This window comes from Punica granatum, chromosome 5, assembly GCF_007655135.1.
Source record: "Punica granatum isolate Tunisia-2019 chromosome 5, ASM765513v2, whole genome shotgun sequence".
NCBI lineage: Eukaryota > Viridiplantae > Streptophyta > Magnoliopsida > Myrtales > Lythraceae > Punica > Punica granatum.
Window position 1 is genome coordinate 1,360,545 of NC_045131.1, and position 23,602 is coordinate 1,384,146.

General features: G+C 38.7%; 6 protein-coding genes across 13 annotated transcripts; 2 read left to right on the forward strand and 4 right to left on the reverse strand.

Moving 5' to 3' along the window:
- Nucleotides 1–6,126: 6,126 nt before the first annotated feature.
- LOC116207785 lies at nt 6,127–6,996 on the reverse strand. The gene has a single exon (XM_031540879.1). The coding sequence runs from the start codon at nt 6,994–6,996 to the stop codon at nt 6,127–6,129; it is 870 nt and encodes a 289-aa protein (XP_031396739.1).
- A 735-nt stretch (nt 6,997–7,731) lies between these two features.
- On the forward strand, nt 7,732–8,888 carry LOC116209377 (transmembrane protein 230). 2 transcript variants are annotated; one of them, XM_031543002.1, is made up of 3 exons: nt 7,732–7,946; nt 8,155–8,481; nt 8,578–8,888. In XM_031543002.1, exons 2-3 carry the CDS (start codon nt 8,211–8,213, stop codon nt 8,655–8,657), a joined length of 351 nt encoding a protein of 116 aa, XP_031398862.1. In that variant the 5' UTR covers nt 7,732–7,946; nt 8,155–8,210; the 3' UTR covers nt 8,658–8,888. The 2 variants fall into 2 exon arrangements, with proteins under 2 accessions (XP_031398862.1, XP_031398861.1); XM_031543001.1 differs by having other exon boundaries at nt 7,734–7,943.
- Nucleotides 8,889–9,039: 151 nt separating this feature from the next.
- On the reverse strand, nt 9,040–10,403 carry LOC116207786 (ethylene-responsive transcription factor ERN1-like). Its single transcript, XM_031540881.1, has one exon. The coding sequence runs from the start codon at nt 10,255–10,257 to the stop codon at nt 9,205–9,207; it is 1,053 nt and encodes a 350-aa protein (XP_031396741.1). The 5' UTR covers nt 10,258–10,403; the 3' UTR covers nt 9,040–9,204.
- A 408-nt stretch (nt 10,404–10,811) lies between these two features.
- LOC116209373 (CSC1-like protein HYP1) lies at nt 10,812–17,793 on the reverse strand. Of its 6 annotated transcripts, none has more exons than XM_031542994.1 (13): nt 17,598–17,793; nt 17,301–17,493; nt 17,073–17,175; nt 16,304–16,659; nt 15,691–15,843; nt 15,514–15,577; nt 15,201–15,410; nt 14,876–15,064; nt 13,968–14,266; nt 13,024–13,300; nt 12,186–12,461; nt 11,761–11,994; nt 10,812–11,530 (listed from the first exon to the last, which is right to left on the reverse strand). In XM_031542994.1, the coding sequence occupies exons 4-13, from the start codon at nt 16,582–16,584 to the stop codon at nt 11,366–11,368; spliced, it is 2,148 nt and encodes a 715-aa protein (XP_031398854.1). In that variant the 5' UTR covers nt 16,585–16,659; nt 17,073–17,175; nt 17,301–17,493; nt 17,598–17,793; the 3' UTR covers nt 10,812–11,365. The 6 variants fall into 6 exon arrangements, with proteins under 6 accessions (XP_031398854.1, XP_031398855.1, XP_031398857.1 ...); XM_031542995.1 differs by having other exon boundaries at nt 17,301–17,510; XM_031542997.1 differs by lacking the exon at nt 17,301–17,493.
- Nucleotides 17,794–18,201: 408 nt separating this feature from the next.
- LOC116209374 (pentatricopeptide repeat-containing protein At5g15340, mitochondrial) lies at nt 18,202–20,360 on the forward strand. The gene has a single exon (XM_031542998.1). It carries the CDS (start codon nt 18,400–18,402, stop codon nt 20,284–20,286), a length of 1,887 nt encoding a protein of 628 aa, XP_031398858.1. The 5' UTR covers nt 18,202–18,399; the 3' UTR covers nt 20,287–20,360.
- Nucleotides 20,316–21,932, reverse strand: LOC116209375. 2 transcript variants are annotated; one of them, XM_031543000.1, is made up of 5 exons: nt 21,562–21,932; nt 21,356–21,442; nt 20,996–21,145; nt 20,785–20,896; nt 20,316–20,613 (listed from the first exon to the last, which is right to left on the reverse strand). In XM_031543000.1, the coding sequence occupies exons 1-5, from the start codon at nt 21,802–21,804 to the stop codon at nt 20,579–20,581; spliced, it is 627 nt and encodes a 208-aa protein (XP_031398860.1). In that variant the 5' UTR covers nt 21,805–21,932; the 3' UTR covers nt 20,316–20,578. The 2 variants fall into 2 exon arrangements, with proteins under 2 accessions (XP_031398860.1, XP_031398859.1); XM_031542999.1 differs by having other exon boundaries at nt 20,699–20,896; nt 21,562–21,931.
- Nucleotides 21,933–23,602: the final 1,670 nt, after the last annotated feature.

The following is a 23,602-nucleotide window of genomic DNA, read 5'->3' on the forward strand; positions in this document are numbered from 1 at the left end:
TCCAAATCCTTTTCTATTTTTTGGATAATTGTAATGTTTTCTCCATGTAGATTTGCAAATTGTTCACGAAACTTCCTTCTTTTTTCTTTTTTTCCGGTTGCAATGGGATAATTGCATTATTTTATCCATTTCGCTGGCAATTGCATGATATTTAACAAAAATAAATAACATAAAAATTATATCTTGTTGCCTATTTTCTGGCCCCAATTTTCTAGTTTATATCTCCACATCCATTTGCACTATTGGATAATCGCAACATTGTCTACTATTTCTACTCCATCCGGAAATGGTTCTTATTTTTGGGATTCGGTTACAAGTATTTTGAATAGAGTTATTATCAATATATAATAAGTTTGATTCTTTCAGTCATAAACCAAACGGTAAATTTCTCGGATATTCAACCAATAAAAAAAGGTTATCGAGGCAAATATTTTCTGATTCGAATATATCCATATCCTGTGAATGATGTAAGAGGCAAATATAGACATGGGGAGGGCAAACTTAGAGTAGGAGTAGGTTTTTTCAGGGGGTAAAATAGAATTATGAATATGTTCGTGGTGAAAATTTGAACTGAATTTTTGTCCGAAAAGGATAAACATAAAATACGGATCTCCTCTCCTCGTTGTCCCCGCCATGCGGCCACAAGCAGCATCCAGCCACGTCATCACCTCTTAAAGCTCACGAGTTGATCTTTTCCTTTCAAATCAGTCTATTTATTTATTCTTTTTTGCTTTGGAGTTGTCGATAATTAATTTCGACATCGTTACTAAAAAAATTGAAATTGTAATTAATTTCGGAATTTTTTGGTATTTGGTGTTAAATATTGATACATTCTAAAAGTTTTTTAGAAAAAAATATTACTTTTCTGTTTTGGGTAGTGCTATACATTCTAAAGTGTAATGAAATAAAATGGAAAAAGAAAAGTAAGAAGTTGGCATTCTGCCATCATTGAAGTGAATATCCCATTAGTGGTGACAACTTGAAGAGAATATACAACTATATAGTTAAGTTTTGATTGCATCTCAAAAGTTGTCATTAGTAACTTACATCGAAAATTGATCGTATCAAAGATCGAATTCCATACTTTAAATCGGGATGTAATGAACTGATTGCAAATCTTGCTTGAAGAGGTGGGTGTTTTATTACTCTAGAGGAAGCATCTCACATCATCCGTAGATCGTTGACTTGAATCCTAAGTCAACGCGATATTAAGTCTTGGGTGGACTTTAATTGATTTAACATTTATGTACAATGATGATGATTTGGATGGATTTTATTGGGAAAACCAGACGGAATTAATAAGATATAGAACGTGCATGTGCTAATTATATACGTGAAATAAGCAAGGAATCGTGGATTCCCACGTATCGAATTGACTCCCATTATGCTAAAAATTGCAATGCCAAATTGCCATTTAAATTAATTAATTCTCGAATTTAACTAGGTCCCCCTCAACTATGCACACGTGCTGCTAGCTAGCTAATTAAGCTTAACACGTAAAGATGCGGTGAACTAATCTATCCTGATCGATAAAGTAAATATCATTTGTGATGGATTATTGGCAAAGAACGCCCATAATTAATTATTGTATAATATTCGAAAAAATATATTATGGGAAGTCTTCCCATAATAAAATGTCATGGTAGAACTTTAATATAGTGGACCTCCACGTTTCCGAATTTGACCCATGTATATATATATATTATTGCTCCTATAAGGGGACTGTATACCCTTCGACATCTATCATTGCATGGATCATTATTGCTGAATAAATTGTAGAACCCGTTGTTTTTTTCCTTTTTCTTTTTTTATACCAATGATTTGACATAAATAATCAGGATTATTCAAGTGATTCAGTATTTATTTCACTGAAGAAAAGTTTATTGATTTTGAATATGAATAAAATTCACACTATGAGAACTTTATCCCTTAATACAGCGATCCAATTGCATTCTAAATTAATTAAGGTCATTGAGTTTTCCAATATCAGGTTATGCACGCTCAAAAAGAAAGTGATATAACATAAGAGAAGAGAGAGAGGCCAACATATAAGCGGGGGACATATGTATAATTATATGGCAGCTAAATAAAAGCTGCATGTGTTCCTTTCCCGCGAGAGAATGAAATAAATTCCAGATGGAAAGAACAACATATAATATTATTTGGAAAAGCCTTTATGATGATTCATTCATAAGAACTGATAAAAAGTATTTCCAGAAAAAAAAAAGAAGAAGAAGAAGAAGAAAAGAGTATAACAAGTAACATAATTTACATAAGAAAAAAGGGTGTACCCAACTTTCAAAAGAGCATTTCATTGCACGCATGCCATTCTACAGTTGATATGAACGAATGACTTCACAAATCAGTTCGTGCACATTTGTCCTTTATATATATATATATATATATATTCGTCCGTATATAAAATCTGGTTTTAGGCTTCAATCATTCATCCATCCATGAAAATTCACAAGTTTGTGCCAAACATAACTTTCACTAGGAAAATAGAAAGAAAGAACCATTTGTTGCCGATTCCATGAAAACGTATAAATACTCGGTTGATATTCTATCTTATGCACATGCGATATGTGCATGAATTGAGCCCATGGACTTGATGTCGAAGTTAAAGATCAATGAAAACGACACAACAATTAACATTAGTTTTGTTTCAGTTAAAGGGACTCGATAATTAAAAAAAAAAGAAAAAGGAGTTACATTAATTAGACTGAGAATATTCCTTAATCAGTGTTAACAAAATTAAGTAGCAAAAACCATGAAATCTTATCTGCTAACTGATGTCACTTTGTAGCCTTGTTCTATAGGAATCATCGTTTAACATTAGAGCTCGACGAGACTGATTAGGGTTTCCGACAATTTACGCACTGATCTTTGCTAGCTAAGGAAGTTAAAACTAATTAAGTTGTATGCATGTCTTCTGATTTAATACCAAAATATATACTTAATTAATGATGGTTCTGGTTTATCTTTTTTCTTGGTCGGCCCTTAGCAATTAATCAGTGGTTCCCATCTGACAATATAAACGAAACTTGTGAATTAATTGTTGAAGTAATTAATCAACCATCTATCTCTCTCCTCTCTCTCTCTCTATATATATACGTGTGTGCGCGTGTGTGAAAACAACATACGAGGTGGGTCTGGTTAGATGACCTCAGAACGCTCTGTTTCTCAATATAAATTTCTCGATTTTTTGAGTTTTTAACATTTTAAATTATCTTTTATTATGAAATTAGCAATAAAATCTTTCGAAATTATTTTCAATTATAATATTTTATTTTAAAAAGATTGAAAATACCATAAAATCTTTTGGATATTATAGTGATCTCTAATTTAAGGCAATATGAATTTTTTGAATGAAATTTTCTTTTTTTTAAAAAAAATTTCGGAATTATTTTTAATAAATAATATTTTTTAAAAATATATCTCATTATAAAATCTGATTTCTTGATTTCTTTAATTTTTAGAATTTATATAACATAATGTATTTGAAATAAATGAGAAGATTTTATTATATGTGTAGATATTATTCAATAACCTTAAATTTTTTAAAATTAGATTTAATATTTCGTCACATCAATATTAACATCAAATTAAATATACATTAACATATACTTTCTAAAAGGATTTCCTAGGTTTTCATTTATTTATATTTTCGGAATTATTTCTAATAAAAATATTTTTTTAAAGATATCTCATTATGAAATCTGTTTTCTTAATTTCTTTAATTTTTATAATTTAGATAACATAATGCATTTGAAATAAATGAGAACATTTTATTGATCTTGAATTTTTTAAAATAAAAATTAATACTTCATCACATCAATATTAACATAAAAATAAGTATATATTAGTATATATAAATTTATACATAATATAAATATACTTAATATATGGTTACGTGGCATCTTTTAGTATATATAAGTTCTATATTTTTCTAGATATCTATTTTTAAAAGATTGATTACATAATATTTTTTAGTGTAGATCTATATGAGTTATATTTTATTTTCAAAAAACAAATCAGATTTGTTAACCAAAAAAGGAAAACAAACCATATTCTCTAGATTTTATATAATAATTATAAATAGGAATCATCATACACATACACATGGGCCTATTCAGATCTCAAACAATAGGTCTACAACTAGACACGAGCTATCGAAACGTATGTCTATCCCTGGATGCAATTGAGTTGATTAAATTTATGCTTTGATTTTTTCTCATTTTTATCGTAATTTTTCATTTTTTTTTATTTTTCTCTAATTTTTGTTTTTTTCCTTATATTCTTTCTCAATATTGGTGACGTGACTTTTATCTCTCGGAAGGCTACCCCTGTACGCAAGCTTTCAGAAAGTAAATTCCTTTACCACTAAAAGTGAAGAAAGTTATTTGTTTATTTTATTATTTTATTCCTTTTTTTTGACTTGAAAGGATTTTTCTTTTTAATTCTTAATTATAATTTCTTTTCAAATTGATATAATATTCTGTGTAACCTACGGGTTCTACGACTAGTATATATATATATATTTACATACGTACATAGTTGTAGTCAGGGCACATACGGACCACACAATGAAAATCATAGGATAGATAAATTAAGTTAATTATAATTAATTATTTAAAAAAATTAATGTAGGAAACTATGGATGCACGATAAGAAAAGGATTGGCATATTCTATAAAGCAGCATCATAATTATATATATATATATGTCTATATACATGCATGGTGGTGATTCTCGATCACGTGATAATGATCATGTATATGGATCAACTCAACGGGTAAAGCCTTATGACTATTAGAGAAGGCACGTCGCATGGAACCTATGTTATTTTGCTCTCAAAAAATTCGAGGAAATATTTCCAAACTTAGCTTGATAGGGCGTTCGGTTTGTCTGCCCTCCGTTCGATGATGACACAATAACTATCGGATCGAGGCAAGGGCGGAGCCAGAAATAATGTTTAGGGGGGCAAATTAAAAGTTTTGGGACAAAATTCAAATAATAAAATAATTCAGGGGGCATTGATTTTTTTTAGGGGCAAAAATTGAAATTTGTACAAATTTTTATGTGAAATCTTCAACAAATAAAAAAGTCAGGGGGGCAATTGCCCCATAGAGCCTTAATGGCTCCGCCCCTGGATCGAGGGCTGCATGTAGACTTAGGTTGCGTTTGGTTTCATAGTAGGATTTTAAAATCAGATTTTAATTTTGATTTTGAGTGGTATAAATGGGGCCCATCCTTTGACTTTGTATGAGTTATGTTGTTTTGTTGTGGAAAAAAGTGGTATAAATGGGGCCCACTCTTTGACTTTGTATGAGTTATTTTATTTTGTAGTGGGTAAAGTTAAGTTAGAATTGTGATTCTAAAATAATATTGGGAAACCAAACATGCCCTTAAAATCGCTTACTACAATCTCCTCTGATCACTTGGATCAGCCCATTCATACGACAATGGGCCGAGTTCTTATTCCAATTGGGCTCTGACCTCTTATATCATTGGCCCATATTCAGATAACTGCAGCCAAAATGTCTACTCGCAGTCTTGAATTGACAGAGATCAAGATTCATGATCATATTATAGTTGTAGTTCCTGCTGATGAGTGATTTGTTAGGGACGTCCTTTTTCTCAGACCGGTTGCAGACGAAAGCGATCCGAGCACCGTGTGGACTCGGGTCTTATCACTCTCTTGATGTTATTGCAAAGCGATTATGGAGATGGATATGTCAACATGAACAAACTCAGAAAGGAGCAAGTTTGGACTATTATAATGGTTCAGGCTATCAATAACAGCTACATATAATCATGAAAGAGCACTGCCTCCTAGCAAGCACTGGCTTAACTAAACTAAAACCAAAACGGAACCGAAAGTTCGGCTTGGCAGCTCTCTGTCTACTTATAAACCTATCCTATTATGGCAAATTTCTGTTCTTGAAAAATTGTAGATATTGAGCAACTTCTTCCCGACTATGGTATTTTTTGCAGCTTCTTCTTCTTCTTTTTCGAGGGAAGCCTGTGACTGTGAAGGAGGTCTCTCATAGTTTCATGGAACCCATCTAACTTCAGGTGCATGTCTGTTCTGTATGTACAAATTCAAAGATGAATGTGAACAACTTCACGCGAGAAGAGAGTCTTCAACAACCTTTCCAGCAGCCTCACTGTCACTGCAGCATATCTCCGCTTCATCTGACGAGGCGGATGAGCTTGTTTTCGGCTCACTCCCATAGTCACTGATGAACAAGAAGCAAGCGGTTGTATCCAGTACAATGATAATCGAATACAGATAAGCGATCAGTAGACCTTCGAGGGATACTGACAGAACGGCTCTCCGGGAATCCTTCGGACCGAGAGCTCTCACTACTCTGCATCTGAAAAGCGACTCGATCGCAGCAGAAATCATACTTGAGGCCAGAGCCAATATTAGAGTCGTGGAAGAATCCTGGACCCTCAACAGGAAAGCTTCGCGAATAGCAACATAAGCAGGTAGATTCCGGGTTTCGGATATGACTAAAGCTAAGTTGAATACAACAGTCATGTTGGTGTATATCGTATAGTAGATAGTCCCAAATAATATTGTAAAGAGTGCGTGGTTCGGGTTAGCAACGAGTGATTTAAGCAGACAACACGAAGCAGACAGAAAGCAGAGCAGGAGCAGATTGAAACTTTGGATTTCTAGAAGAGGTTTGTGAAGTGAAGAGGGTGATGGGAAGGGCTTGAAGGGGTCCACAGCTTGCAGTATGGAGGATTTAGCCTTCACTAAGAAGACGACAGAGAAGGAGAAACAAGAAACTACAAGAAAGATGGACGAAGGTCGGTCGAGTAGATCGAGGGGACCGGGAGAACGGATGAGGAGGGCACGATAGAACAGAGATGAAACAGAGAAAGGGATCAAGAGGAGGAAGATAGGGGTGCTGCTGGTGAAGTACTGGTAGTTCTTGAGGAAAGTGAAGATCGCCCTTCTGATGATTTTCTTTGCTCTCTCCATGGAAGATGCTGATGGGTTTGCTTCAGTTGCAGAAGAAGAGATTGGCAAAAGAAAAATCCTTTGGTTCTTTAGGTTTGTGAGCTTCACCTACCCTCAAACTAACCCTAAACTGTCAAAAAGCATGTGTATATATCTGAAGTCATCTTATATATGTTCATATATATATATATGTATGTATGAGTATATCAGAAAATAAGCAACAAAACAAAGATGATAACTTTGGGAAATGCCAAGGGGCACGGACTCACTAACCTAAAAAACCATGAAAGATATTGGAACCGACCGACTGTACTTAAGATCAACTTGTGGGATTTAATTCGGTACCATAGGACGGAGGAGAATCGAGACACTGTATAAGCCGGGATTTCGACCACACATGTTGAGTGGACTAAGTGCTGATGCAAATCTAAGCTATTCCGGATAGGCACGGAAATAATGAGGCCTGCTTATTATCTTAATAGAAAACAATGGATATCTGCATTTCTTTAATGGGGGTGGCATTTTTAGTTTTTACTGCTCGCAGGAAAGGGCAATTCTTGACGCAGATAATATGGTGAACGGATTACAATTCATGCTACATATTGCTGGTGGACCCCAAAAAGGGCATTATCAAGACTAATACTACACACACTCATCCTGTTGGGAGAATAATCTTATGGCTAATAATAAACATAAATAATTTATCATGTTTCGCTCGTATTATCCGATCTTTTTAAGGAACCAGAAAAGGTGTTGCTGTTCATTGAAGAAAAAAAGTCTCTTGCTAGTCAGAGGTCCATGTCGACGGCTATCTACAAACTAGGAAAACCCAAGACTACAACTTTGACCTTAAAAATGTTCTTCCTTTAGCTGCAGTTTCTCCCCCCGAACACTGTAGTTTGGAAGAGAAGGTCGTTAAGAACACGGCTTCATGCTCTGCTGCATCTGTTTGAAGAACACGATCTGAGGTTGTCTTCTTGTTGTTTCCTTAACTACGTTTGGGCCATATATAGTTGCTGTTTTTTTTTTGGCAGCAAATATTTTAATGAGCTGCCACTTCTGTTTCTGGGCGTTGTATGTCTTTGAGATGGATTTTTTTCTCATGCCTTTGCCCTTTCAAAATTACTAAAATTTTGGTGCAAGATTCCTGTTCCAATTGCTATTCTTGTGCGTTTGTAGACCTCCTCCTGGTTTCATTGCTCGAGCGAAGTTAATCCTAAGCTGGGCAAACTGATATGGCTTCTAGGCGAAATGTTCCTTACAGTCCTCTTCCTGTTGATGAATATGATGGTACCAGTGGAAGGAAGCATGATCCCAGGTTTGATTACAACCCGAGATCCTTCGACCAAAAAATACCGTGGAAATCCATCGCTCTTGCACTCTTTTTACTGTGTCTCGGTTCACTGCTTCTCTTTCTTTCGGTGTTTATTTTGACGGGCCACATGGGCGGGGAGAAGTCGCAGGGATACGGGCTTTTAGCCCTCGGAGTTTTGACGTTTCTACCTGGTATTAGCTCAGAAACTGTTCCACGTTATCCTGCTAGTTTCCTACTGACTCGGCTAATATTCGACGGCCTTTCTGCTTACTGCGTATTTGCTGTAGGCTTTTATGAGACGAGGATTGCATATTATTCGTGGAGGGGAGTGGAAGGCTACCGTTTTGCTGCAATTCCTGATTACTGAAGTAGGTTCTTCTAAATTCCTATTGTACTGACGGGCCTCAGGATGTCCGAGTTATAGCTGTACAGAACTCGTTGAGTTGATTTCCTATTATACCGATGGGCTTCGAGATGTCTGAGTGATAGCTGTACAGAACTAGTTTGTCTTTTTCCGGAATCTCGAGAATGAAATTTATCCATTTTGGATGCAATCCCAAGAACTGAAGATGCTGATGAATATGACAGCTGATTTTGACTTCTCGCGATTGCAAGTTAATTATTCAAAGAGCTTGAGCCAAGCTAAAAATGATAGTGACAAAGTGACAGGGGCAAAGATAAACTCCTCAACGAGCTTATCAGCAATGGCAATGGACAATGAAGAGGAAAGTCATTTCCCATTTCCTACATTGAGCAAAAAGTTCACAAAGAGAATATATTTCATCAACTGACAGGTTCTCTCTTTCCTAAGGATTACATCGCCGTTACGGGTTTGAAATAGCCTGTATTCCGACCAGGAAAAAGAGAACAAAGAAGAACCAAGGAATTATTCTCAGGTGAGAACTCTGCACTGACTAATTGACAGAGCAAATGGGTGGAGGATCGAGAGAGCTCCAAAGAGACAGTTCCCCGTCATTTGCATCCATGGTCTCTCTGTTCTCTGCATTATTCGGGTCTTTCAGCTGCTCGGATATTCCCTTCGCTAGCTTATTTATTGATTCTTGTTTCCGTTTTAAGCACTCGGGTATTCCACTGAATGCATAGAGGGAAGCTGAGAACTTGCGCTCACACTTCATCCTCTGAATTGATGGCTCCTCTGAATCATTTTCCGGTTCCATTGGCTCGACAATCTCCTCTGCCATCTCGAAAGGTGAACAGAGAACCGGAGATCGTACATCATCGAGGAAATGAAAATCAATGTCCCTAAGATCCAAACTCTCCTCCTCCTCCACTTTTTCCTCCCCCCGATAATCTGCTCTTTCTACTGGATTACTTCCATCACTAGAACTTCGCGCGTCATCACTCGACTTATCGCCTGAATTCTCTTTCTCAGTCAAGCAGGATTCTGAAGTCATCACAGGACTTCCAGCATTATTACTGTGTTTGTCATCCTCCACAATGCAATTATCGGGATCATTGAGGAAATGGATGAAAGAATCCACCACTTGTTCTTGCTTCTGGTCGATGCAGGCAGGCGCTAGGCCAGAATCACGGGCATGGTTCCTCTCTCTGAGCCTCTGAAGGACAAGATTGGTGACCTTCGAGGGAGGAGCCGGCAAGAAGGAAGACTCCGGAGCAGCAGAGGCAGGCCAAAAGTACGTCCGTGTATTGGCCCCGCGGAGCAAACAGGCGGCCTCATCATAGGCTCGGGCCGCCTCCTTGGCGGTTTCAAAAGTGCCGAGCCAAACTCTAATCTTCTGAATGGTGTCCTTGATCTCGGCCACCCACCTCCCCGATGGCCTCTGCCTGACTCCAATGAAATGTTTTCTCGGCCTCCGGGCTCCGCTAAGAGCCGCCACTGCAGCTGCTTCCTTCAACATCTCATCCCAAGTCATGGGATTCTGATCTCCATTGCTAGACTCCTTTTTCTCCTCCATCCTTTCAGTAGACTTCCTCTTCCTAGCCATCTCTACCGAGCACAGACGAATGGAGTTCTTGGTTGGTTAAGGTTGCTGTGTTCTCCTCTCCTCCTTACACCCTCGTGTTGTATTTTATACTTGCTATGAAGAAGAGAGTGGGAAGATTCAGTCGAATGAGAGTTAAGGTTTTCTTTCTTCTTGGTTTCTTCTTGGTCTCAGACTCTCAACTGATTTCAGCTTTACATTAGAACATGTGGAGAGGAAACAAACACTCTTTAGTATACTAATCGAATAATTTGGAAGCGAAGATTGCTATAAAAACGGACTTTGTCAATGGCGGTAATTGCAACGTCTAGTCCAGGTTGCCCGCCTAATGTGGTGTGATCACCGTTTAAGATATCGCTTACCTGATGAAAAATGGAGTTTGATACTCATCCGTGGACTACTGATTGAACTTATCATCTGAAAGGAGTACATGGGAAACAACAAAGTATACCCAAATATCATTTTCGAATACTCAATTCTTTTAGTTTCTTCATCTTAGATGACACGTGACAATCATATGGCGAGCTGCAATGCGCTTTCATTCGTAAAACCTGAGATGAAGGTTACAAAATGACGCCATCCACATGGATTTAGATTATCAGAAGTGCCATGAAAGTACTTTGGACAAAGCAAAGCAAAGCAAAGGGGACATTCCCTTATCAGTTTGCATTTTGTCTCTGCCAATGGAACTCTAAGAAGAACGATTTCCACAAGGCAAGTCCTAGTCCAACCCATATAGAGTTTTGGCAGCAAACAGACTCTTGTTATGATCAAAGTTTATGGCAATCCCATGAAAGTGACATATAAGGATCATTTAACATCAATTTCTTCATCCATCCATTTGGATCACCCGCATATATCTCATCTCTCTACTGGTTAAAGATATCGAAGCTCGCAAAATCCAACAAGATCCCGAGATCAATGCAGCTACTGCATCTCACACACACTAATGCTTCGCTCATCACCAAGGGCTGTGTTTCCTGGATTTACTCGACTTAGGAAGACTCTCCTCTATCAGAAAAAGGCCGACCAAAGGGGTGGAAAATGGTTCTGTTCGCCTTAATATTTACTTGCAGAATTGCAGCACACGAGATAGATTGAAAATTACTGATTATGAGGTTCCAGTATCACGAAGAAGGGGAGACGTGTTTGTTCCGGTGGCCCCATAATATTCTCTCGCCTTCAGAGCTGGATCCTCATATGCAGTCGCTAACTTGTCGTAGAACTCCCCCATTGTCGGCTCATTCTGGTTTTCTTTGTCTTTCTTTATCAGACACTGCAAAAATGCAATTATCAAGCTTCCTTACAGAGAGCACAAAATATGCCATCAACTAATGTAAGTAGAAATGAGCCCAAAGAAAGAAAAGAAACTAATGGGGGAAAATAGTTTACGGAGTATATCTGCAAAAGGCAGCACCTAAGAACATCTTTGAAAAAAATCTGTATAAGTTTGTACCATGGTATAAAACAACGGAGATGTAAATGCACACAAATATCAAAGTTTACCTCAGCAGGATAAGCTTTAAACAGGGGGAGGAAGCGTCTCTTGCAGTACTCATTGAAGAGAAGGGTGAGAATTGGAAGAGGGAGAATTAAAGCAGATGCCAGGGGAAGCTTCTTCAGCGTGAATAAGCCAATCGCAATCACATGCATCAGAACCAGCGAAAATATCGTCGAGCTGTGCACTAAAGGCCAAAACTTCCCGGAGGTCTCATACTTGGACATATACACATTTAGAATCTGCAAAGAGTGAAGGAAATGTGAAATTGTAATTTTAGGATGTGAATAAATGAACATTTCTTGCAGGTTCCGATGTACATTCGGATTCTTATAATCAGCAAGAAAACCATTAGATCGTGAGTTATAAAAAGATATGTATGTTTACATAGGCTCGAACTTATTATTTGAAAAGGGAAGGTCAGAGCTCAAACCTGATTGCGGTAGACGATGTATCCCATGCAGTAGAAAATCAGGATGAACGGGAGAATTAGCGGAGCTAGGAAGAAGTATGTCAAACCAAGAAGCTCAAAGACGAGAATTTTGGGGATTTGACTATGGTAAGGGGTTGAAGGAACCTCCACGTGTTCATCATCCTTTTTACAAAATAGCCGCCTGCAGTAATTGGAGATGAGTGGAAGCAATCGGAAGAGTTCCGATGATACACCAGTCCATCCTGAAGTCACAACATATGCTATGAAGAAGGATGCCTAGTCACAAAGTTGAGAAACCATGTTAATAACAGAAGAAAACAGAGATAGATACAAGCTTCTTCAATATTTAGGTTCCATATTTGATATCTGATGGAGTTGAGAAGGAATAAGCCTGAAATTTTGCACTCCTAGCCATAATTGTTTTAAACATACTCCAACAATCTGATGGCAGGCATATAACATGAAATGTAAAGAATGTTCCAACAGTTTATCGTACACATGATTATAGATATACATAGATTCCAACAATTTGATAGTATGAATAGAACATTAGTTAATAATACTTACTTGAGTGGAAAATTTGAATCATAATACGGGCCTGTTTGGTTTCAAGATGGTATTTTAGAATCACAATTCTAACTTAACTCTACCCACTACAATCCAAAATAATTCATACAAAGTCAAAGAGTGGGCCCCATTTATACCACTTTTTTCCACAACAAAACAACATAACATATACAAAGTCAAAGGGTGGGCCCCATTTATACCACTCAAAATCAAAATCAAAATCTAATTTTAAAATCCTACTATGAAACCAAACGCAACCTAAACTTTGTACCTGTCCAGGAACAGCCTCGGCAAGCACCCTAGGAATATTCTTGGGGTCGAGGATGACATCTATCTGATAAAGAGCTGATCCTGATAGTGCATTTGCAAAGAATATGTTCCACATTGTAAAAAACAGCACCTTGATACAAGCACTCTTTTCAATCTGACTGTAGGCTACATATCCTTGGTGGGTGGAGAGCATTATCATCACAGGTGGTATGAGGGAGACAAATAGCTGAAGAATCAGACTGGGAAGATATCCTGTTATCACTTGCCTAATAAATGCTCTGCAGAACATATAATATAGAATTCTCAGTTTGTGCAAAAAAATTGTAGACAACTGGTTAGAGGACTTCACTTCATGAAAGGTTTTTATGGTGAAGAAAGTCAAAACCACAAATGATCACGTCCTTCCACAACTATTTTTAACACCACCAATCATGTAAACTATAGTTTGATCTTGGGGTGTACCCAATATTATGAGAAACTGGAAGCAAGCAAAAGCTGTAGGCATCTCTTCCACACCCTCTCAAAATTTACATGAAGTGAAAAGGACAGAGCTCTGGTGCTTTCGAAGTTCTCAAAAAGAAAAAGTGCAATCCTTGATCATACTTCTAAGAGGCAGAAACAAATTATTTCTCACACCAACTGTTAGAGCAATAGTTAAAAACCACACTTTTCCTAGAATTAAATAAATGCTTCACTTATTTATGTACGTTAGTTTTTCCTCAAAATGGAGCGAGGGACTAGAAATATGTTGAATGGCCAGAATTGTGCGCTTCCTCAAATTCATGAATTTGACAAATTACTGTAGAAGATCCACGAAGAACATGAGAGGGAAATTGGATGAACTTTTGCATGCAATGTGTCTTTTGAGTATAGCAATTATTTATTTATTTATTTTTAATTGGAGGCACAAGATCCTAAGGCTTTCAAGTAAAATCTCCCACTTACAGTCTCAATATCCCTTTCAGGAAAGGAAGCCATGTCTCCAGCTGTTCCAGATTGGTAAGTCCTTGAACTATAGCCACCGGAATAAGGAAGAGGATTGTAATAACAATACACGCCACCACCACTAACACGTACGAAATAAATCGCCGTAAGAAGGATGTGGAAAAGAAAACCCAGTGAATGTCCTTGTGATCTGGAGCTTGTTCAGTGACCCACACTGTGGGATTGATCCTCTGTTGGATGTGCAAAACAGTTGCAGCACCGAGACGTGACTTAAACGAAACAAAAGCAGCTGGAACTTCCTGACCATTTTAAAGCAAGAAAAATTATGGCTCATAGTCGATTCATGCCTGAAAAAGGAGCAACTTGCATGAAACCCTTTTTCTGTTAGATGTATCTTCCTACATGGTTTTATGCTTCATCAAACATCATATACTTTAAAGATTGAGGGTTTACTGTGTTCATAGACGTCTAAAGGACATAAATTCAACGAAAAGATTTGAAATAGAAGAAATATACTCCCAGAGGTAAAAAAATTCATTCAAGTGTTACAGAGAAACTGAACTTTAGATCAATCAACACATCATCAGTAGCTTTGGACATGATAGCCATCTTGTTATAGCCGTATGTGGCCCTCTGTACCTTGATTGATGCATTTTTACAAGCTTCACATGCTTACACGAGATCAGAGATTCGATATGTGACTTAAAAGTCTCCCAACTTCCAACGTGGCTCGTAACTTGGACCAAATATACCTATAAATTTGTTTCAATATTTGCATGGAATAGAGAAGGCCAACTGGATCCACCAAAGCATCTAAATTCTATATCAATAGGTTGAGATGTAAGTTACTAACTGTACGGTCATAACTTTTCTAGAAATTACTATTAGACAGAAGCAACATAGCGTACCTTCCCAGCCAAAGAGGACTGCTCCATTCTCACTTGCTCTTGTAGATCTTCTAGCTTCTTCTCATAATAGTCTATAACATTTACCCGACGTCCAAATATTCCCAAAAATCCTTCTCTCTTATGCCTGTTTGATGCATTTCCATTCAATTTCAAGCGGGCTAGTTTTCTGCGGAGCTGCTTCACTTCATTCTACAATAATCATGTCTTCATCAGTCAGCTAGTAAATCATGAAAAATTGTTTACCATTGAATGATAAATTAGAAAAAGCCAAGATATTATTGTCCATTCTAGCCAAATAACATAATTTAACTGAAAGGATACCTACAATGAGACTGTGGAGTTTGCTCGTTCGACGAACCACAGAATGTGAAAGGTAAACGGTAGGATAGAATTCTGAAAAAAAGCTGCCAACTTTCTCACTGACACTGTCACCCACCGACACAGGAATGCCACGAACTAAAACTGTAAACTGATGAGGCAAAGGTTTGCTTGCATAGAAGTAATCAATTATCTTTGACGAAATATAACCATATTCCTGCAGATTAACCAACCATGAGCGTCAGAATCACCGGTACTCCTTTTGTTTTGAGATGATCAATTTAAAAAAACACAAGCACCTGTATGAAAATGTTACTTACATTATACAGAAGATAGCAGACAACTCCGGTAAGAGCATATGCAGCACAAAAGTGAACCCATAACCTTGAACAGAAAAATCTACTAATCAGTCATTAAAATAGTTCCCCAGTTTGAAAAGTATGAAATCCAGATTATTTTCTTGAAAGAGATGGATTCTTCATGATAAAAATACTAACCAGTTCGACCCATCTTCGACATTTGATATACTGAATGAGTCCAATGATATATCTGGCAGGTCTGAATCATCATCACTTAACTGATTTCCAGAATAATTAATTGGAAGCAGAATAACAATTCCAACAATCCCAGCGAAGGTAAACACTCTCAAACTGCAGAAGGCACGTTAACATAATACTGAGTAACAGGATGTGAGGTAAGGGCCACAGAGACCAGATATGAGATGTACATATATCAAGAGCTAAGTAAGAGGTTCAAAAAGTTTGAGCAAGCATGTTTGATAGAGAGCTTAAGAGCAAGGAGGTTAAAGTTTATCATATAGATATGTAATTCCCAGGACTTACTTTTGAATTTTCACTGGTTTAGCAAATTTAAAGAAATGGGTGACACAGGAGAGGAATCAAAGCCAATTCTACAAATCAGTTTCAGATACCTAAAGCAGCATGAGATACATACAACAGCACCATTATAGCCTGCCTTATGTAATGCACATTGAGCATACTCATATCAGACACATTAACATGTCCAAATTTCAGCAGCCCTACATATTTCCGGTGTGCAAGATAAGAAGACAATGCTTCACCAGGCAAAATTTGAAGTAAGTTAGATTACCCAAAGACAAAAATGCGCATAGCGACCACTGTGTCGAGGCCAAAGCCCATTAAGAGTTCTTGTTCAGAGGGCTGCCATGCCTGCCTTATCCAACCAGCTGAAGGTATCAACCTCTCTAAGTTGAAGTCGCTCCTCTGTTCAGATTTACGTTGAGCAACCAAGCGCGGTGCATAGACAGCATAATTACCCGGCTGCTTTCTCAGTATAGAGTATAAAGTAAAAAATAGGAGACAAAGGCCCAGATTGATCCCAACAGAAGTTAATAGAGCTGACAGAATCATTCCTTTGGATGAATAAGTCCTCAAACAGAAGATGAACTGAGAGCTGACAAGATCACCCTCCGGATTAACAACTCGCTGACATGATAAGACAGCTTCAGTTTTATGGAAGGGATGCAAGAGATACCAAGTAAATCAAAATAATATCTAGAATTTTAATGCTCCAGTTAATTGCATTCGGAAAACCACTAGAGTTCGTAGATCACACTTTTAACATGCCCATACTAAACATCCTGATTCCAACTCCAAGAATGAAGTTGCAGGGCACGGGTGAAAAAAAAAAATTCGGATAACTTGTGTGAAAGACCAACAACAATCTAAGGAAAACTCGGCGAAGCAATATCACCATTTGAACTACATCCCACAAGTTCAATAATTGAACTTTCATGTCTTGAAAGGCTGCTTTTCTTCCGTTACACATCAAATCTGCCAGAAGCCACAACACTAGGCAATTTAAATTCACACTTAATGAAAGGGAGAGTGAATTTTACCTTTTGAGATTATCTGGATATGATCATGGCATCTTTTGGACTAGAACTCAAGTAGACGAGTAAGCCCTAGCTCAGTTACAGAATAAACCAACAGCAGTTTCACCTGTCAGGCAACCAAACATGCCAAAATCATCAGCACTAAGGAATGTGGCCATTCTTTTTTTCCGAAAGAGACCTGCATAAATCAAACATTTTTAATGCCACAAGGACGACCATCTCCCACCACACCATTTACGACACTCAAAAGAAACTTTCAGCCTGTCGGACGGCTCCTGCTTCCAGCTTCAGCGACGGCTGCTGGTTCTCCTTGTTAAGTTCACGAGGCAAGTTCAGACCTTTCGGCTTCACTCAAGACGATCGATCACGGAAGAGTAGAAGCTTGACGATCACAACGTTTACAAGGGGAAGGCCACCACACGTCCTAAACACGAACCCAAACTGATAACCGGCCGATTTCATCAAATGCACGAGCTCAAAGCCTAAAACTTCCCAGCCAGGGGACCAATAATGGAAGAAAGACCGCACCTTTTATCTAGAAGACGCAGTAGAGTAGAGCGTGGCAGAGATTGGAAGGACCAGTTGGTGAAATTTGCGTATGGAAAACAGTATTAAAGTTGTCTGCGCAAGCCGCGAAGTGTTATCGCATTACTTCACAGGACTGGAGTAGTGAAGTCGTCCCCTTCCGGGCCTTCCCTAGACGCCAGACCTGACCCGAATTTTCTATTCTATCCTCGGCTATCCATCCCAACCTACTCGCGAAATTTCATTAAAGTCTAATGCAGTCCTTTATTTACTCATTCATTCACTCATCGGAAAGTTCGATATCGCCTCCTCTACGATGTCTAGTGCAGGCTTGAACCCTTCGATTGCCGATGATCCAAAATATGCATCTACTGCCTCAAGTTTAGTCCCAATTGATTCTTTCGGTTTCTGCCCGTGGCTGCTTGGATGCAATGCAACTCCTCTCATTGTAGCAGATAGATTAGTGCAGCTCGTGGTGAGTATGAATCTCGAGGGTTAATAAAATTTTTCGTGGTACGCTGTGAATATTCAATGCTTGAATTTTCGTGGTACCTTATGAATATTCAATGTTTGAATTGTCTTAGGAATAATAATCCAACCAGGGACTTCAGTATCTAAACTAAACAACATTGGACCGTTCGTTTTTGTTAAGATTTCAGCCAGGGAAGTACATTGTCGGATGGACAGTTGACCGTTAGGCAGTCGAGAGAATTGGTGGGAAAGTCAAATTGCCGGAGAGACGAGCGTTTTATAACTACTCAGTCAACGTCCCATTGGCAGCTCCCTCCTTTCCCTCTCCCCTCCTATGAGATGGCCGATCTGCACTATCCTCCTTTCCCCCAGCTCCCACACTCTGCTCCGTTCCCTTCTCCGCGCTTGTGCTCGTCAGTCCTCTCTCCCCACTGCAGAGAAACTCCACGCCCTGATCCTCACCACCGGCCTCACCTCCTCCCCCATCTCCTTCCTCAGCAACTCCCTCTTGCATGCATACGCAGCATGCGGCGAGTTCACGTATGCTCGTGACCTGTTCGATTCAATTCCCCACTCGCGGAAAGACACGGTCGACTGGACCACACTGATGGGCTGCCTCGCCCGATCTGGCATGCCCCTGGATGCCCTTCGACTGTTTGTCCAAATGTGGAAACAGAACCGCCCGAGGCCCGATGATGTTACGCTGGTTTGCATGTTCAACGCGTGTGCTGGGTTGCAGGACGTGGGGACGGGTGTTCAGGGCCATGCGTGTATGTTGAGGTTGGGATTCGGGAGCAGTGTTAAGGCTTGCAATGCCCTGATGGATATGTACGTGAAGAGCCGATCCATGAGCGATGCCAGACGGGTTTTTTGTGCGATGGAGGATCGGAGTGTTGTCTCATGGACTGTGATTTTGGACGGAGCGATCAGATGGGAAGGTCTGGGGAGTGGAAGGGCGGTGTTCAATCAGATGCCTGAGAAGAATTTAGTCACATGGACGATAATGATCATGGGTTATGTGGGGAATGGATTCACTCGGGAAGCCTTCCGGCTTTTAGGTGAGGCGATCTTTGATTCACATCTAGGGTTGAACGAAGTCGCGCTCTGCTCTATATTAAGTGCTTCTGCACAGTCAGGAGATGCAGTGATGGGAAAGTGGGTGCATGTTTACGCATTAAAGACTATGGGGAGGGACATGGATATTATGGTTGGGACTGCTCTGCTCGATATGTATACAAAATGCGGCAGACTAAAGTGTGCATTGAGAGTTTTTGAATCGATGTCGAAGAGGAATTTGGTGGTGTGGAATGCCATGATTAGTGGGCTGGCAGTCCACGGAAGAGGTGAACTAGCGTTGGACATATTCCCTCGGATGCTCAAAGAAGCAAAGCCTGACAGCTTGACTTTCACATCTCTCTTGAATGCCTGCAGCCATTCAGGCCTTGTGGATCAGGGCTATCAGTATTTTCACGACCTCGAGTTGAAGTATGGGGTAGCGCCTAAAGTGGAGCACTATGCTTGTATGGTGGATCTTCTGGGTCGAGTAGGTCGGGTAGAGGAGGCTGAGATGATTGTAAGATCAATGCCGATGCCTCCAAATGAAGTTGTCTTAGGATCGCTCTTGGGCTCTTGTGTGGTCCATGGGAAACTCAGGCTTGCTGAAAGTACCCTGCACGAGTTGATCAAACTAGATCCCCACAACACAGAATACCATGTCCTGCTCTCGAACATGTATGCTTCGGAAGGATATTCAGAGAAGGCTAAATCCCTCAGGCAGGCCCTTAGGGCTAAGGGCATTAGGAAGATTCCTGGAATAAGCTCCATTCACATCAACGGCGAGCTTCATCAGTTCTGTGCAGGTGATAAATCTCACCGACGAGCGAGAGAGGTCTACTACATGCTTGATGAGATGATCCAACGGCTTAAATTAGCTGGTTATGTTCCTTTCATTTCATCACAGGCTGAGAATGGTATTAATGAGATGGAGGAGAAAGAGCAAGCATTGTTCTCACACAGCGAGAAGCTCGCAGTTTGTTTTGGGCTGATAAGCACCAAGGCTGGAACACCTCTTTACATCTTCAAGAATCTAAGGATCTGTCCAGATTGCCATTCTGCTATTAAGAGCGTTTCAAAAATTTACGAGCGGGAAATAGTTGTTAGGGATCGTAGTCGTTTTCATAGATTCAAGCATGGTTCATGTTCTTGTTCGGATTACTGGTGAACAAATCTGTGCTGCATACACAGTATATAAAAATTGAAAAATTCTCTAAATCCAGATTCACAATTTTCCATTCCGATTGAGGTCTTTTCCTTTTCACATGAACAATGATCTGTAACTCAAATTCAGTAAGAAATCAAGAGTTGAGAACTGCTTACTTTCAGGTATCTACTCAACAGCCTCGATTTTCCGTTTTTAGGTACTCTTAACTTTGGTCTGAACTTCCTGATCAAACCGGACGCTTCGGGCTTTGCTTTTGAACTCTCCGTAATCTGCAAGCAAGCTGCCATTGACTTTATGCTTCATGTTCTCCACCAATCTCTTCAACACCTGATGACGAAACAATTATCTTTAGGCCACTTTTCGCGGACATTAAAGATACTTTAAAGGAGAATAAAGCTTATGCTGTCCTAACCGATTCTGCTACGCTTTGGAGGACATCTCCGGGAACAAGAGCAAGCACTGGGGGTAGAATAAAGCTTATGGTCATCTCGAGCTGACCTTTAAGTCGGCTCCTTGCCTCCCTTCTTTCTGCGTACAAGGCTCCTCTAACCCCGAGCGAGAAATGAGATGGCTTGAGAACGTTATCGAGCCCTTGGAGCTCCCACCTTATCTACAGAGAATATAAAATATGCAGCATTAGTAGATGTCAAAGGCAAGTCAGTGCAGCTTCTGGGGCTACTTCACGTTTAGATGAGTTTTTGGAGCTTACAATGTCAAGCTCCAGGACTTTGGAGACATCATGAGGGACTCCAGCCGGATAATCTTTGCCCATCGACCTGCATCTCAACCTCATGTCAATCTGTGGCCATACCTTGAGGAATAGAAACTGAATCGGGAGCATCTGAATTCTCCACTCTTCCTGCACAGTGCACAGAGGAGAATTTGAGTTCCCACAAATGAAAACCGGGAATGCCCGAGTATCAATAAGCCCATAGGCTGTTTCGCAGATAATTTAAACAAATAAATGACCATCCTCCTCGAGCCTGATTCAAATCTTTTAAGCGGTAACTGAGTAATTTACATTGATTGTTAGGCGACGACGATAGATACCCGACTAACGGGGAATTACCTCATTCAATCGCTGGCTTCTCCTTTTATCAGGAAAGATTGCTTTGAATACTCTGGGCTTGTCCTCCAAATACTGATCGAACGAAGCCTTAAAAATGAACCCGAATGATCACAATTTCAGTAATAGTTGAGACACTCATAGCACATGGACAGCATATTATAATGCCTCGACAAAAAAGACGATTGAATTCGTGTCAAAGCACGTACCCCGGGAGCTTCGTAGAGTGGGATGTCAGTCGCGATCTTGGAGGTATAACTGGAAGGCTTCTTCCCCGTCTCGCTCTTTACTACCAGCAGCTTTCTCGACCTCGTCCCAGTCAGCTCCATCGGGCATCGAGCTCTGTTCTTCAGCATCACAAGTTGCTGCTGCTGCAGCTTCAACTTCCCTGTGCCGAAACCCGAGCCATTAATGCAAAAGCCCAGAGAAGCTGCAGCTCCAACTTCCCCCATCGTTTTTCTTGATCTTCAACCTCTTGGATTCACAGCATTCATATAGTCAAGCCTCCTTCTGTTTTTGTTTATTAATGGGGATGGAGAAGGGAAAGGGATCATGGGAGAGTTTCTGAAAGTGGAAGGATAGAGAGTGGGGGGAAGGAAGGATAGATCTTGGCATTTTGTCTTGCTGACATGGCAGTTTCCAAGACCAGTAACCATTTCTGGTGTAGTGTAGGCCCCGCTATGTCTTCTTCAACGCCCACTACTCTTGGGTTAAATATACCGTACGTATCACGCAATCAAGTTACCGTATAACATCTAATAAAATTGCATGTAAATGGTAAACATGGTCCACGAGTGATCCCGCAAAGTCCCATTTACATACATTTTGATTGATTGTTACTCATTCAAAGTGAATGAGTAGTACTGATTTAATATTTATATTACGTTTGGTAACGAAGTTAAGTTTGATTTAATTTGATTTATTTTAATTTAAAGAGATAAAAGATAATAATATTTGAGAAAATTATATAAGATAATTTAAAGAAAAAGATGAAAAAGTAATGATGGTGTTGTTGAATTGAGAAAAAAATATTGAATAGTTAAAAGAATTTGTGTTTAAAATTAATTTAAATAATAGATAAAAAAATGTAAAAGAGAATTTCAAGAAAAAAGATAACGATTATGTTGTTGAATTGTGGAAAAAAATTGAGTTGAGTTAAATTAAATTAAGTTAGGTTTTATTACCAAATAAATAGTTTTTGTTCTGTTATTTATGAATGTGGCTTTAACTTATTTGGGACAGACCAAAACTAGTGGGGGCTCCACAAGACAATTTATATTCCGGACCTTTGCTAACAGATTGGCAATAGTCACTTCAAGTGAAAATAGACCCTGAGTGCGCCCCCTTAATTATGCTTGATTTAACCACTTTGATGCGTTATTATCTTTAAATAAGATTTTCTATTTAAATCACTATCTTTAAATAAGATTTTCTATTTAAATTTTATGAATAGAAAAAACTCATGAGTAATAAGAGAATTTTTATCCCCTTAATAAGTTGATTTCTCGAATTGAATTAATCGTAATCTATTAAATTTTCGAATATCAGAATGCACAAAAAAAATAATTAACTATTTTATTAATGAATTTGATAATTAAAATATTATTATTTGGCAAGGGAACTTATTATTTTAACAATATTCTTGTATTCAAAATGATAAATTTATGATAAGATAATGAATAATTTCACATGAGAATAAGCTTTTTTATTATTTAATAAGTGAATTTACTATTTCAAAAAATAATAAGCTTTCATTATATGACAAAACTTTCAATTCACTGAAAAAGAAAAAAACCTCATTCTTTTTAAAGGAAGTTCACCGACGATCATTCAATACTTCTTGACGGAAGTTTAATCCTAGAAACTCTCAATTGAAACAAAGCTATAGAGGTTCTCGAGTTTCACTTTTCTCTCTCTCTTTTTTTTTTTTTTTTTTGGGTTCCTCCGATGGGAAGCGTTACTTCTTCGAATTTGGGTTTGATATTTAGTAAGTGTGATGCGCATTCCAGCTTAGCTTGAACTCCAACGAGTGGATCCGATGAACTTATGTCAAGCGCCCGACATGAAACATTATTAGGCGATCTCGCGGTTATGAACTAAATCAATTCATATCGCTATGTTCTGTGTTACTTAATGTAAACTGTCATATATGCACATACGCGTATATTTATACACATCTATATATGCATGCAGAGAGAATGTGCGTGTGAGAGAGAGAAATAGTTCTTGGAAGGGGGTCATGTCAAACCG

Coding starts and splice junctions, on each gene's coding strand:
- LOC116209374 (XM_031542998.1), top strand. CDS start 18,400: ATGAGATGGCCGATCTGCACTATCCTCCTTTCCCCCAGCTCCCACACT.
- LOC116209375 (XM_031542999.1), bottom strand. CDS start 21,804: ATGGGGGAAGTTGGAGCTGCAGCTTCTCTGGGCTTTTGCATTAATGGC. Junction 20,897..20,995: donor AAGTCCTGGAGCTTGACATT/GTAAGCTCCAAA, acceptor TATTCTCTGTAG/ATAAGGTGGGAGCTCCAAGG. Junction 20,614..20,698: donor TCCAAAGCGTAGCAGAATCG/GTTAGGACAGCA, acceptor TTTCGTCATCAG/GTGTTGAAGAGATTGGTGGA.
- LOC116207785 (XM_031540879.1), bottom strand. CDS start 6,996: ATGGAGAGAGCAAAGAAAATCATCAGAAGGGCGATCTTCACTTTCCTC.
- LOC116207786 (XM_031540881.1), bottom strand. CDS start 10,257: ATGGCTAGGAAGAGGAAGTCTACTGAAAGGATGGAGGAGAAAAAGGAG.
- LOC116209377 (XM_031543002.1), top strand. CDS start 8,211: ATGGCTTCTAGGCGAAATGTTCCTTACAGTCCTCTTCCTGTTGATGAA. Junction 8,482..8,577: donor AGTTTTGACGTTTCTACCTG/GTATTAGCTCAG, acceptor TATTTGCTGTAG/GCTTTTATGAGACGAGGATT.
- LOC116209373 (XM_031542997.1), bottom strand. CDS start 16,584: ATGATTCTGTCAGCTCTATTAACTTCTGTTGGGATCAATCTGGGCCTT. Junction 15,844..16,303: donor ATGCGCATTTTTGTCTTTGG/GTAATCTAACTT, acceptor TGCCTTCTGCAG/TTTGAGAGTGTTTACCTTCG. Junction 11,995..12,185: donor ACATCGTCTACCGCAATCAG/GTTTGAGCTCTG, acceptor CACTCTTTGCAG/ATTCTAAATGTGTATATGTC.